General features: G+C 38.8%; 1 protein-coding gene across 1 annotated transcript in view; it reads left to right on the top strand.

Moving 5' to 3' along the window:
- The window catches only part of LOC104563638 (melanopsin), a 38586-nt gene extending 25806 nt beyond the window's left edge, over positions 1-12780 (top strand). Inside the window, exons 8-11 of the mRNA XM_061993446.1 lie at positions 4699-4873; positions 7107-7193; positions 8216-8362; positions 12391-12780. Coding sequence (XP_061849430.1) covers positions 4699-4873; positions 7107-7193; positions 8216-8362; positions 12391-12780 — 799 coding nt within the window. The remainder of the gene's footprint in view (positions 1-4698; positions 4874-7106; positions 7194-8215; positions 8363-12390) is intronic.
- Positions 12781-13899: the final 1119 nt, after the last annotated feature.

Here is a 13899-nt window from a genome sequence, read left to right as displayed (position 1 = left end):
CCTTCACCTTTCTTCCCCCTCATAACCCTGCTCTGTCCTGTGCAGCTGCACAACACCATGAATGACAGGAGGAGGAGGTGATGCTCAGGGTCATCTTTTGCTATATCAGGGATGGCTGCTAAAGAGCACTCGAAATAATAGGTCTCAGCCAATAAAGATCAAAAAAATATATTATCATCAATTAAAGAAGCTGTATAAGTATACATTCCAGGTCTGGTTTGCTGGAGCAGTTAAATTATTCTCTTTACACCATCTTCAATACAAATGTAAACAAGTTGCCGGTTTTTGGGAGAATCTCTGTAAGAAGAAAACAGCTTCTCCATAGATAAACCAAGTGAGAGCTGTAGGAGGCCACTAATCCAGACAGAGCTCCCTACAAATGAGAAAGTTTTCCAGATATATGGAAAATACTTCTTCATAATTAATGGGCTTGCTAACTTTAGTCAACAAGTAGTTTCCTTTAAAAAATAAAGCAGACATTTCTGAAATACTCTACTTTGTGTAGAGTATTACATATATCAATTACTGTATACAATAAAACAGAACACTGTGCCAGCCCAGTGCAATTTCACTTCCAAATACTCAAACAGTATTGAGTCTAAATAAGCTGCATGGTTAGACAACTTTTCTTGCCTTTTTATTTCCCTCTCAAGCCTCTCACAGACAGTGAATGAGTTTCTGAACCAAAAAGTATGAATTCTGCTTTTTATCGAGGCCCTCTGACTACAGTAAGGTAAGGGATAGAAAGTATAAGGATAACTTGTTCCCACAGATTAGCTGATAAGAAAGGTAACAATATATTGGTTAAAAAAGAAAAAAAGAAGAAAGATTCTTGTCCTGTCATGGCGATGGGAAACCAATGAGATTAGGTGAATAGAAGGATAATTTCATATACCATAAAAGACACCTCTTCAAAGAATCAGAAATCTTTCGCTTTGCAGAAGAAGATCCACTATAATCTCCTTTCATAATTTTTCTAGAACATTTCAGTTCATCTACAGAGACCAGCTTAGCCTCCCCCAAGATTTAGAGAAAGCATGAGAAGGAATAATCTTGGATTTCAGAAAGGTCACCTGCTCTTTGAACTAACTAGGACCTGGAGGCATACCTAGTACAGACACATAAAAAATGATTGTGTCTTCCGTCACATGGTCCTAAAAGGAGTTACAAATTACTTTTGCAAGGGAACAATGTGGCATGGTGTTCTGCTGGATGGTTTAAAACACAGACAAACTTAGCCTGCACTTCCCAGACACTATACAAGCTAAATCTTCTTTTTTTTTTTTAAGACAACACTTCATTCAGAAATGTCCTCTCAGCTTCAGCTGAGAAACATGTTCAAGTATTGACAAAGCAAATCACTTCTGTGATTTCTGTGTTGAGTTGTTTGCTTTATATAAGGAAAGGGATACAACTCCATTGTGTTCTCAGCCCTATCTCCAATATCAGGTGAGCTGCTAAATATTTTTTCCACCCTTGTATCTCACAGCAGTGTACTCAGAAGCACCTGTACCTCACACAGAAGATACAGCTCAGACCTTGCAATTTCCTTCTGTAGCTGTACGTAATGTGTTTTTGAAACATTGACAGTGAAGAATATTTTATTTTCTAAAAGGAGAAATGCTTAGAACTGATATCCAGCATATCTCTAGATTTTTCTGCAAGTCTTTCAAATAGTATCCACTAAAAAAATGATGCTGCATCAAGTTTGAACGAAACACCAGGATGCCATGTGATAAACGTGATAAATGTATAAATGCCACTAGATGGCAGGGTTAGTCGTCACAATCAGGTTTGTGGAAAAGCTGCTAAATTCTGTTGCCTGAAAACTAAGATCTGGAAGCTGGAGATTGAGTACATTGTTTTGAATATCTAATGAATGACAGCACGGTTAGGAGCAGTGAAAATTTCTCTAAAGGCTTATGGAAATACATTCAGAAATGGTGAAAACATATTTTGTTCGCAAATATCTGCTTTCCTAACTAACACCAGTTTGCATCCTCCAAAAACTGAAGTCCATCTTATTTTTTTAAGGTCGCAGAGCATTTTAGTTTAGAATAGGAGAATGATGTGCCCCAATGCCTTGCAGAAGTTGAATGAGAAGTGGTCAGTCATTCATGGCTAACACATTATGAATTATGTATTGAAACTACTGAACCAAGTTAAATCTCAGTTATTTTCCAAATCTTTCTAGAAAGAGACATCTAGAAATCAGGATCTAGAGAGTTCAGGTATGACTCAAAACCTCTGATATGCTATTACCAGATTTTTTTGCACAGAGAATCACTGTCACCACATTCTAACACTCCAACAAATCAAACAAACAAGCCTGTTTGGTTGGTTTCCTTATCTTAAGAAATGAAAATCAAGTACATTACTAATGAATGTAACTGAAAATATAATGGTGACCTTTGTGCTAGCACTTGGCTTTTAAGAACTGGTCTGACAGGTTAATTGTAATACACCACCTTGTCCGCCCACTACTCACCAATATAAAGGAAAAAAACACTTGTCTCCCTGATAAGTATCTCAGGAAGTAACAAATGTGAGTGAGGAAGTATGCAGTTTTAATGGATGAAATGCTGTTTTGTGGGAATAGAAAGATTTTACTCCTTTAACAACTTGCATGTGAGAGAGAGGCACTTGGCTGTCTTAGAGTTATTGCAGAAACTTCCTCAGATTTTGGAAGTTTTAAGTTTTCTAATCATTCATTGATAGCAAACAGGGAAATTCTGCATCTCTAACTTGCTCTTAAGTAAAGCATAATTGTACAAAATTGATTTGTTTAAAACTGCTTCGTTATGATTAATTTTGTTTTGCAGTACTTTCTCCTTGTAATTACTACATATTTGATTTTGGGTGACTCTTAGTTCAGGAGATTATAAAGATATAATTAAATAGGTACATCAGTTTATACTTATTCGTGTCTCACATGTATAAAAACTCCCTTCAAAATATGTATTTTCATCCCAGCCCACAAAATGTCCCCCAAGACTCCTCCTAAATATTGTTAAAAGTGATACTCTGGTCCCTCAAGACATCAAAAATGTTCTTATGTTGTCCTTGAAAATCCACCATCAGACAGACATTTCCTGAATCTCCAGCTTGAGGAGTTCTCTACATGAAATCCTACATTATAAACAGGATGGTATGTTTTACACTAACTTGAAGTTCTTGAGTAGTTTACAGGCTCAGGTAGGCTACAGAAGACATCAAAGGCACATATATGTCTGAGGGAAGCAGTTCAGCTTCTCAGCTGAGGGGAAAAAAAAAAAAAGATAGCTGTTTTTCAGTACCAACATGAGTTCTTCAACGTGAAAATGAATTTATGGGGGCTTGGCATTTTCTCATGTCCTGTAAACTCTTGCTCGTTCTCAAAACTTTTTAATTCTTTGTATGATATTAGGTCTTTGGGTGTTTTATCCAGCACCATGCAAGCAGCCTCCTGAATCCCCAAACAGCTCAGTGGGGCTGTGCCAGTTCATGGGCAGGGATGTTGGCAGAGTTAGGAAAGATGGTGCAGGCACAAAGCTTTCTTCAGTCCTTATCACCACTGTAGGCACATAGCTGCTTGTTTGGTTACCTTTGAAGTTAGAGAGGAAAGACAGGCAAAAGTCTGGTATATTGAGAGTGGTGATATTACTAAATATTAGGGTTTGGTGGTGATGGGGTTTTTGGGGGTTTTTTTTTCCTCCTTTTTTATCACACTTTAACACATGTGATCTTTTCTGAGAATAGAAATGATGGATTTTAAATGTACTAGTTATTCAACAAATCTGCTAAGTATAGAAGCAAAAATTTTACAATATGCATTTCGGTGTAAAGTCAATAGAATAACAACCATCACTGATCAGTAAGTCCTGTGCATCAGTTATTTTCCAAATGCCTTGTTGCTGCCTCTCTTTTTTATTTGTTAATTTAGTTTTGTGCCAATATTTGCTTTGGCTACTGGGCTGAAATAATGGATTGGAAGGCACTGGGGAGATGTTGTACCAAATGCAGTGCTCCGTGTAGCATTGCCCTGCCAGTCCTCTGTGGCAGTGAGGAGCAAGGACAGCTGGCATTGCACAGGGAAGGCTTCTTGGGCTCTTCTGCTCCATGCAGGGCCAGGGCTAGGGCCAGCAGGAATAGACTCATACAACCATGACTAAAACTATTATTTAAAGAATAAGGAAAATTTTTAGTCCTTTGAGACCTAGATCGTCTTTCTCCCTTGTACTTGTATGGAGCATTAATTCCCGATAGGATCTTACAGGAGCTGCCGTGATACAAATAAGTAACAATAACTAATTCTTCTGGCCCCTTCCTCCTCCTTCTGTTTTTTCACTCGTCTTGTGTCTTTGCACAGTGAGGACCTTTGTGCCAGCTAACCTGAAAGATTTCTGGATTGACCTTTGAATCAAATCAGAAATACTCCTGCTCTTCCAAGATATTTTCAATTCTTACAACTTATCCATGCAAATATTCCGTACATATTTTGACCTGAGTCCCAGAAGCCACCTGTTATTTTCCTTTCAGCCTGTGAAGTATTTTCCACTAGATATACTATGCTGTTTCCATGTAGTCTTTGAGATCTCCTCAATCAAAACAGAAGCCATGCTGAGGTTATGGAAAGATGCAATACTTTCACCACATGATTTTTAAAGCCGTGTCGTTAAAGTGCCATTTGTATTTTTTTCTTCTTCCACTTTCCTTCAGAAAAACCATCCACAATGCTGTTCCCTGCTTGAGGTTCCTAATACGAATATCGAAGAATGACCTCCTGAGAGGCTCTGTAAATGAGTCATCATTCAGGACCTCTCTCTCCAGCCATCAGTCTCTTACTGGCAGAACAAAGAGCACTTGTGTTTCATCGGTTTCCACTGCAGAAGCTGTAAGTCTTTTCCTGTTTCCATGAAGGAAAGTGAGTACAATGTTTCTCCAGCTCCCAAAATAAGTGACCCTATAAAAACATACTCAAAATTAGAGAATAGAAGCAGGACAGGGAGAGAGGAAGTAGCTAAATGTTTTGAGTTGTGAGGTTATTTCTGCAAAGCCTTTCTGGGAGACCATGCTTTGTGATTTCTGATGAAAAAAAGGTATCTAGGCCAGAATAACTGCATGATTCAGATGCTTCCTGGACGCATGGATGTTCAGGTTAAGTCTTAAAGGTGAATTAAAAAGAGATATTGTCAGTCACTCCTGATGTCATGAACCGCTTCCTACAATATGAGGATATGAGGAGGCTGGAGGACAGGAAACAGTCTCCCATCCAAAGTTTTGTAACCTATCCAAAAGCTGTATTATTTTAAAGGAAGTCTATTTTCTGTAGGACAGGAATTTTTGTATTTGTTTCTGTGGATTTTAACCATGAGGAGCAGAAGACTTCTGCAACTGAAGTGGGGAGTTTTGTCATCAGTGTACCCCAAGTCTCAGTAAGGATGGTGACTGAGGGAGTTAGAAATAAAAGGGTCTCTCGGGATTCTTCACAGCCCCTCTTGGCATGATGTTACCTGTCTCTCAAAGTCACAAGAAGCCAGCCTTGCCAGCAGAGGTCCTGGGAAGGTGGGAAGGTGGCTGCTGGGGAAGGATGGCAGCCATGGCAGAGGCCAGGCTGGGGCTGGCCCTCTTGGGGACCTGTTCTGCTCTGCACTCATCCTGGGCACAAGAAACCTCCCAGAGTGATGGCTGCAGTTGGTAACCTTTCATGAAGGTACAAATTACCAGAATGGACTGAGTTGCAAACTCTTGGCTCAGTCTGAGGAAGGATGGGGTTCAGTTATTTGCGTGCTGTAGCCCACAAACTGCTGCTTTCAGGGTATTATCATCAGGAGTCAGACCGTGGAATTGCTTTGCTGTGAGATTGTAACTCTGTTGAGTATTTCTGATAAGACCGGGTTCTTTGATTTGGAAATGGACCTAGGACTGCCAGGAAAACAAGCATGAATAGTGCAATGTTCTGGAACAGGATAATTTTGCACTGAATTTTCTGCTGGAGAACAGAAGTTTTTCTTTCACATAACAGTGACAGGGAGATTTCTGAATGCATTCATGGCAGACAGATAGTAAAGCAAATACACCTTAGAAAAAAAATGCATTGTTCACTGGGAAACCAAGCAGTCACGGCCAACGCTAGCACTGTACCTAGGGTACTGACAAAAAATTCTGTCCTTTTGTCTGTGAAAACAAAAAACAGAACAAAAAGAACACTTTGAATACCTGAGGCTCAATGCCTGAGCCCTAGTGAAACAAAATTATCCCATTACAAAAGAAAAATGACTTTGTAGCCCATGCTGCTGCCTCTCTTGCACATTAACCGCACAGCTGCATCAGGTAGACTTTCAGTTAAAATGATACATTGCATCATTTGTTGTTTAGCCTCAGCTGCACAGCTTGTGAAGTTGTGAACTGCTTGGAAACAGGGATCCTCTTCCACATTGTGACTGTGTATCAAATATCCCAGCAGCATTTCTGGCTATCACCAAGTAGCCTGTGGGTTATTGTATTACAGATAGATAGTAATGAGGATAATTAAAGATCATGAAATCTCTTAGATGGAGTGCATTTTGTCATTCAAAATTAGATGTTTAAATACCATGCCATGGACCTACTTCTCAGGAAAGACCTAGTCTAGAAGTGGCAAGCTTATCCTTTAGTGTTTAAAAAAAAATATATCTACTGTAAAATCTCTTTTAAATGGAAAAAAAAAAAAACAAAACAAAACCCACCACAACAGAGGAGTGAAAGATCTCTTTTATCCTGGACAAAGCTCTTTTTAGTGTACATTTGTTCAGATTAAAGCCCAAGTGAGTATGACGTGTGTGATGGGACTATTATGGAGTGACACGATACTGTAACACACCACACAGCACAAGGGTCCCAAATTTGCTTACTTAGGCTATTACAGTCTTCAGGGCATGTGGACTACTTTCATGTTTATCTGACTGCTTCAATATTAGGGCAAAAAGACCTTAATGAGAGGAAAAAAAAAAGAGTGACTAATTTTCTATGGGATATGAAATCTAGTTTTTGTCTCAGCTCTTGAAGATATAAAATGTGGAAGTATTTCTGTTTCAATGTGAATGAAAATGAGATAATATATCATACTGATTTAATTCTGTTCACAGACCACTGATTACACAATGGTGCATGACAGTATCAACTGTGATGATTTCATAAACTGCAAAATACCCAGATTGTCCTTGCAGTATGAGGTTAGTATATGCAACATACCAATATCCTATCATAAGAACAAGAGTGTACTTTGTTTGTGATTGCTTAACAGCTTGAGCAAAGAGAGCACCCACACATATCTCTTTGAGATCACTGGGACTACTTGTCTGCTTATACTTGTGCTTCACTCCCTGGTTGTAAATAGCATGTGTAGTGACATGGAAATGTGTTGACATACTTTAAAACAAAGAGGCTCCTCATTTACTTATTTCCAACTTTTTTTGCCCATTTTAGCTTTTAATTTTGCTAAAAAGAGGTGGCAATAGATGTATGAACACGGTGATGCAGTGGAATTATACACTAGCTTACCGCTTGTGTAGAGCTTGCTCTATTTATCTGTCATCTATCTATCCATATCTAAGTGCTGGTGTGAAAAATAGTGGAATGATCTCATCATTGATAGTAAAAAAATCACTGCAAAGCTAGGGCTGATGGATGGCTTCTGCCCAAGCCTTTTAAATGGAGTGGCATGGTTGCAGTCATGACTGTGTTCCACTACTGTCATGCTCTTAGTAAATGTAGAGCTCACCTGCTGCCTCCTATCCAATAATGATGGTTCAGAGAAGAAGCAAGCTCATGAGGCTTGAGAAGCCTTGAGTGTTCTGAGTATCCAGCTGAGATGTATGCAAATGTAGTTTTGGACCTGTGTATATCCACGGTTTTGTACCAGCTGATAATCATATAGAATTCCATAAGCCTTATTAAACAGATTCATTGTACTTGCTCTCATCTTTAGATTTCAAGTCCGATGCAGCTGTAAGTATAGCACAAGCAATGAGATAAAAAAGGTTGAAAAACATCCTGGTGAAAACAGACTAAATAGCTTTTAATTATTTCAAAGATTTTTCAAGCTAAACAACAAGATTAAAAATCAATCCTCTTGAAGGGGAAGTTTTGAGTGTGTTAGAACAGCTTGTTTTCTAGCAGTGCATAGTTTTTGCTAGAGTTTGAGAACTTTTAGAATTTCAGAAAGTATGTAACTGTCTTCATCATTTGTGATTAGACCTGGAGTGAGGTAGAGCTTGACCCTGTAGAGCCAGCTCATAAGAAACTGCAGCCTCAACGAAGCCATTCTTTCTCAACAAGTCTGAGACAGAAGAGAGACCTATTTCCAAAGACTTGCAGCTTCAATGTATCAACTGCAGAAAAGGTAAGGAAAAAAAGCCCCTGATGGAGACACTTTTTCTTGCTACAGTACCTCATCTCTGGAATAGTAATTCAGTCTTTATACCTGTCTCTTTCATCTGAAGGTTTTATTTATACTGATTCCCACATCCTCTTCATCCTTGCTGTGATTTCTTTCTTTGTGACTAATGATATGACAACAATCTATTAACTTTTCATCAGCTCATAGATCTAAAGATGTACTAAAGAACAGTCAGTAGCACTAAATTTAAGAAGTTGATTCCTTTGGCTCTTTGCCTGTTTATCTACCCTATCTCTGGTTTCTCCCCTCCTGACCCTTATGTCTATGTTGTGCCAGCCTCCTTTTATTACAAAGTCAAGGCTACACAGCACAGTTTTACATGGTAGAAGCCTCCCTTTTTCTTCTTTTCAGTGTACATTAAAATGTTTTATTTCTGTTGAGGGGGAAGACAAGAAAGACACTTCTATTTCTCCCTAAGGGTAGGAGTCTGGCAGCTGCCACTCTTCCCTCACTGAAAGTGAGATGGTGAGTATTCAGTGCATCTTCTGCAGATGCATCACCCCTGTTGCCCCAGCCGCTGAGGTTTGGCATTATGCTGTCGAGGAGCACCCTATTCCCTGAGGAACTGCTGAGGATGGGAGCAGTTGGTCACATTAGAGTCAGCTTCTGTCAAAACAGTAACACCAGCTTCAAAATTAGTTTTTGTATGGGTGCCACAATGTCTAGCATATACTAGTTCTGCATTTTCAAGAAAAGACACATAGGCTTACAGTCCTGTGTTTGTGGCTGGACTAAGTATCACCCACTTTTTGCCAGAGGCTCCCTTTCATGGGGTTACTCTAATACGTGTAACAAAACACCTGCACCTTGTGGAGCTGCAGCATCTGCTTCTGTCTCCTATGCTCCCTTCAGCTTTGAGATTGTCTAGAGACAATGTAGTTTATAGCAGTTCTGGAAATTTCCAGCCATTTGATGACCTAGTGCCTGCATGCATCTGCCCTCTATTTTTCCTTAAAATCGAGTCTTGTGAAAGCTTAGTCTTTTCCTGTAACTGTTATAAACAACACTAATGGAGAAACAATGGCTTCAAATGTGGTGGAGGGCAACCGAGGCTCAAATCTGCTACCTACCTTTGCTGCCCTCACTCAGTAGCCCAGTGTGTCCAACATTGTAGGCAAGTGGCAAAGATGTCTCCAGGTTCTGGTGAATCATTGGCTTTTGGTCTCATGAGGAGATGGAAAATCTGAGATAGTCTGCACAAAAGTGTTCCATCAAATTTTGCAACTGCGTAGCCCACAAGAAAGCTCAGACACTCTTTGTCTTTGAAAAGTTGGATTATTTTACTAAATAACCTTTTAACAGTTACCATCATGATGAGGCTTTTCATGGTGTTCACTGAGATGTCTGACGTTTGTTTACATTGAATGTTCAAAGCCTCATTTGATTTTTTTAAATATTCTCTTCAAAGATTCCTGTGTTTGAAGGTCCTTTGTATACTACCTAAATGCAATGCATCAATATCCATCCTATCAAAATAAATATTTATGAGTCAAACTCATTTGGAGTGTTTCACTATGAGGCCATCCATTTATCCTTACAAAACCCCTAACCAACGCTAAAAAAAAAGACCACTATTTTTAGATGTTTATTTTAAGGTTTTAATAGCATTACTGTATTGACAGTGACTGAATTCCAAATATAGCACTCCTAAAAATGCTCAATTATGGAAATAGAAATGTGAATTCAGTGAAAGGTCACCTAACTTCTTGACTTAACAAAATAAAGATTATTTTTTTTAAGAATCTTACACTTCTTTTTAAACTCAACAACATCTAAATTATTTTCACTGACTGAGATCAAGGCTCCTTAATGAAGCTGCAGGTGGGTGGTCAAAAAAGAAGAGATATCCCTCAAGTTAAAGTTAAAAAGCTAATCAGTGTCCTGGGCTTGGCACTTTCCAGAGCATAAAAACCTCACAGGACTTTTTTCTATGCTGCCACAAAGATGTGATCCAGTTCCATGGCACTGCAGTTAGTTAGGATGGTCCCAGACTTGATGTAGACTGATACCTGGAAACCTGGCATGGCAGTGAAGAGGCCTTTTTGGCATGTATTATGAGGATAAGATGGGTTTGGATACTTCATTTCAAAGGACACTTGCCAGAAGTGCTCTGTGAATCCAGGTTTTGTGTCAACTGAACTACCCAATGTGAAAACTATTTAAAAAACGTTGGAAGTGGTGTCCTCCCCACTAACCCATATTAAGAAAGAAAAAAATCCATCCCATTAAAACAGCACTTGAGGCAGGGAGGAGTGGTTTGAGGTTTGGGGTTTTTTTCATGCTATTGTTATCTTTGATTTGGAAGAATGGACTTTTCTTCTCTGTCAGGTTGATTTAAAATATTTTTGTTAGCACATTGTGCTTCCCTCCGCTTGGGTAGGTACAGTAGCTGGAAAAATCATTATTGATAGGGATTGGTGAATGATTCCTGGTTATGGAATAGAATCACACAATGCTTCAGTATATGCCAGTATCTAATTTTAAACCCAGACTAACAGAGAGACAGAGGAGGGAAGAGAGACAGAAATTGAAAATTCTGATTAAAAAAACCCCAAAAAACAGAACAGAAAAACAGAATTTGTATGGAAAACAAATGTATTTGGTTTTCTGTCTGTAAAGTCAGACTTGACCTATGCTATGCAGTAACACATTCTGCCAAACCACTTGCTAAGACTAAGATAATGACTCCTAAATCTTGAAAAAAATCAAAACAAATGAACAAACAAAACCAAACAAAAATGCCTTTCCTTTTTGATTTAAGGAATCATTTAGTTTGTCAGTACAAAGGCAGCACAGACTAAATGGAGACAAAGAGAGCCAAGATTACACACCCTGCTGGGTTACAATCATGCTAAAACCTGATATTTTAAAAAGATATTTCAACACCAAACCCCTATAAATCCATGATAGTTACAGGTCTGCATGATTCAGGAAGACTAAAGTTGAATTAATGAGGTTTCTGACTAAAATAGGAATATCTACATTGGAGGAAACAATTTACAAAACTACTATGGGAAGCTCAAGCTGTGGAGAGACTCAGTGTAGCTATTTAATTTACTTTACAACTATATTAAGAGAAATAAATAGAACTTTGAAAGACGGTTTATAGCAATATGAGTAAAGCTTAGTCATACTCTAAATTCCATTAGGCTTCAAGAGGATTCACATAGTAATGAAGTAAAAAATGCAGTTTACTTTACATGGTGATTTTTCTCAGGAAAGAAGGACTTCTAACTTCTCTCTATATCTGGCATAGTGATTTTGTAACCTTAACTGTCTTTCTCTAAAGCAGGCCAAAATTGACCACTCATGCCTTCCATTGCCAGTGTATTTAAATATTAACACTTTCAAAGCTTACTTAGTTTACTCTGGATTTGCATTCTGTGCATGAATAGTTCAGGAAAGGTCACAGGGAAGTTGCCATCAGGGTGAAGCTAGAAATCAGAGTTCTTTCAAAACAGGCAGGTGGGAAATGGTTAGCAAAGCAAAACCAGTAAGTGCCACAAAGTACTGCTAAACATATGAATGCAAAGCCACTGACTGCCCGAGACAGTACCAGGATCCACCTGGGGACACACATGATAGAAGTTGTCACAAGGATGATGAAACTTTAGGCAAAGAATACAGTGTGCTTGAGTCTTATCTGAGATGCCTTTGACGAAAGAGAGAGAAGTGTAACTGTCTAGTAACTTGAGCTATGTTAAAACTGGAGAAATATTTTTTTTCTTAAACACAGAATACATCAGATATAGGAATGGGGTTTTTTTCTTCTTCTTCTTTTGCTTCATTTAACATCTTGCTTTCTAAGTTGTAGATGTTAACACATCACAATTTTCCCTCTTTCTAGTCATTGATTTGACTGTTTAGAAAATATGACTGGTGATTCTAATAGTGAATAGTGGAAATGAATATTTCAGATACTGATTTTCATATGCTGTAGGACAATACTAAAGCTTGTGTCTCTGCTCCAGGTTCTGCTCTCCTCCAGCTGTTTGGAGAAGGTCCTTGGGCAGCCAGTCCTATACAGTCCCCCTGCAACACTTGTGACCAGCTCCTTAAGAGCAGCTTCTCTGCCTGTTGATCTGAATAGCGGCAGTGTCAGCAGAGGAGGAGACTCGGGTATTTCACAGATGACAGCTCAAGAAAATGAAGTTAATGGAGTCCTAGGCTCTATCATTAGCAACACAGTCCCTCGCATCATCATCATTCCTACCTCAGAGACCAACCTATTTCAAGAGGAGCTGGAAGAGGAAGAGACTGAATTATTCCACTTTCATGACAAAAAGAGCAATCTCCTGGACTTGGAAGGGCTTAGCTCATCCATGGAGTTCCTTGAAGCTGTTGAGAAATTTCTATCATAAGTTTGTTAAAAGCAAAATTTCCAGTAATTATTTTCATGGCATCTTCTCCGCTTAATTATACCAAATAACCAAAGCCTTGTAGGTTAGATCATCAGACTTCTTGTATGTTTATACACTAGTCACTAGGCAGCTTTCAGATTTATCTTTGTCCAGACCAGCTTAGACATGGAAACAGTCTTTATTTCAGATTGTGCTGCAAGAAACAAGCAGAGGAAGATCTGGCAAACATGATGAAGTGACATCGGTAAAGTCAGCTGCCTGCTTTGTGAGCCCGATTTGTAACCACAGATAGAGTTGCCAGCAGAAAAGTGACCAAGCAAGAGCGGGAGCAACTGCTGAATGTTTCTGCTACCTGTGCATGAAAGGTCATTCATGTTTTGGCAGCTCTCTTCTGGATTGTGATGGGAAGAGCCATGAGACCACAGCCTCCAACAGCCCCAGCAGCAACTCAAGATAGCTAGATGATCTGAACTATCTTTTAATCACATTCTTTTCAGCATTGTTTCTGTTTTGTTTTTTAAATAATCATCTTGCTAAATGTAAACTAAAAAATTGATGGTGTAAGTGGGAAGAGACTGCTCGCTTTTAAAGTTTAATGCTAGAAGTCTGGATTTTACCTCAGCATTAGCACAGTCACCTGAATGTCAAAATGCAAAGTGCTATATGCTGAAACATGCACTGCTACCTGTAGAAGCATTTAGAGCACCTTCAGAGTTACAGCCTTGATTAGATATATATGACTCCCAATGAGTCTGTAATTGAAAGGGTGAACATTCACAGCTGGCTTGACAAGCAATTGATAAAAATAAAGCCTTGGCTGCTATATTTCACTTGTCTCTTCAGAGGAGATTCTCCTCTCTTCCTCTAAAATAATCCAGCTGATTATCTTCTCCTACAGGTCACTTACCAGAGGCCTTCAGATTGGGTAAAACATCATCTCAGGAAGAAAACTCCTCAGTACTGTGGTGTCTGCTACAGGATCGACAGTCAAATCATTATCTGTAGTTATTCATTGTGTTTGTTTTATCTGTGCTTTACATTATTACTCAGATTCACAAGACTCTCCTAGATTTTATTCTTAACTGCATTTTCCCCTTCATTACTCGTTTTTCCTTTTGT

This window comes from Colius striatus, chromosome 3, assembly GCF_028858725.1.
Source record: "Colius striatus isolate bColStr4 chromosome 3, bColStr4.1.hap1, whole genome shotgun sequence".
Taxonomy (NCBI): domain Eukaryota; kingdom Metazoa; phylum Chordata; class Aves; order Coliiformes; family Coliidae; genus Colius; species Colius striatus.
This window is presented reverse-complemented; position numbering and strand designations above follow the sequence as displayed.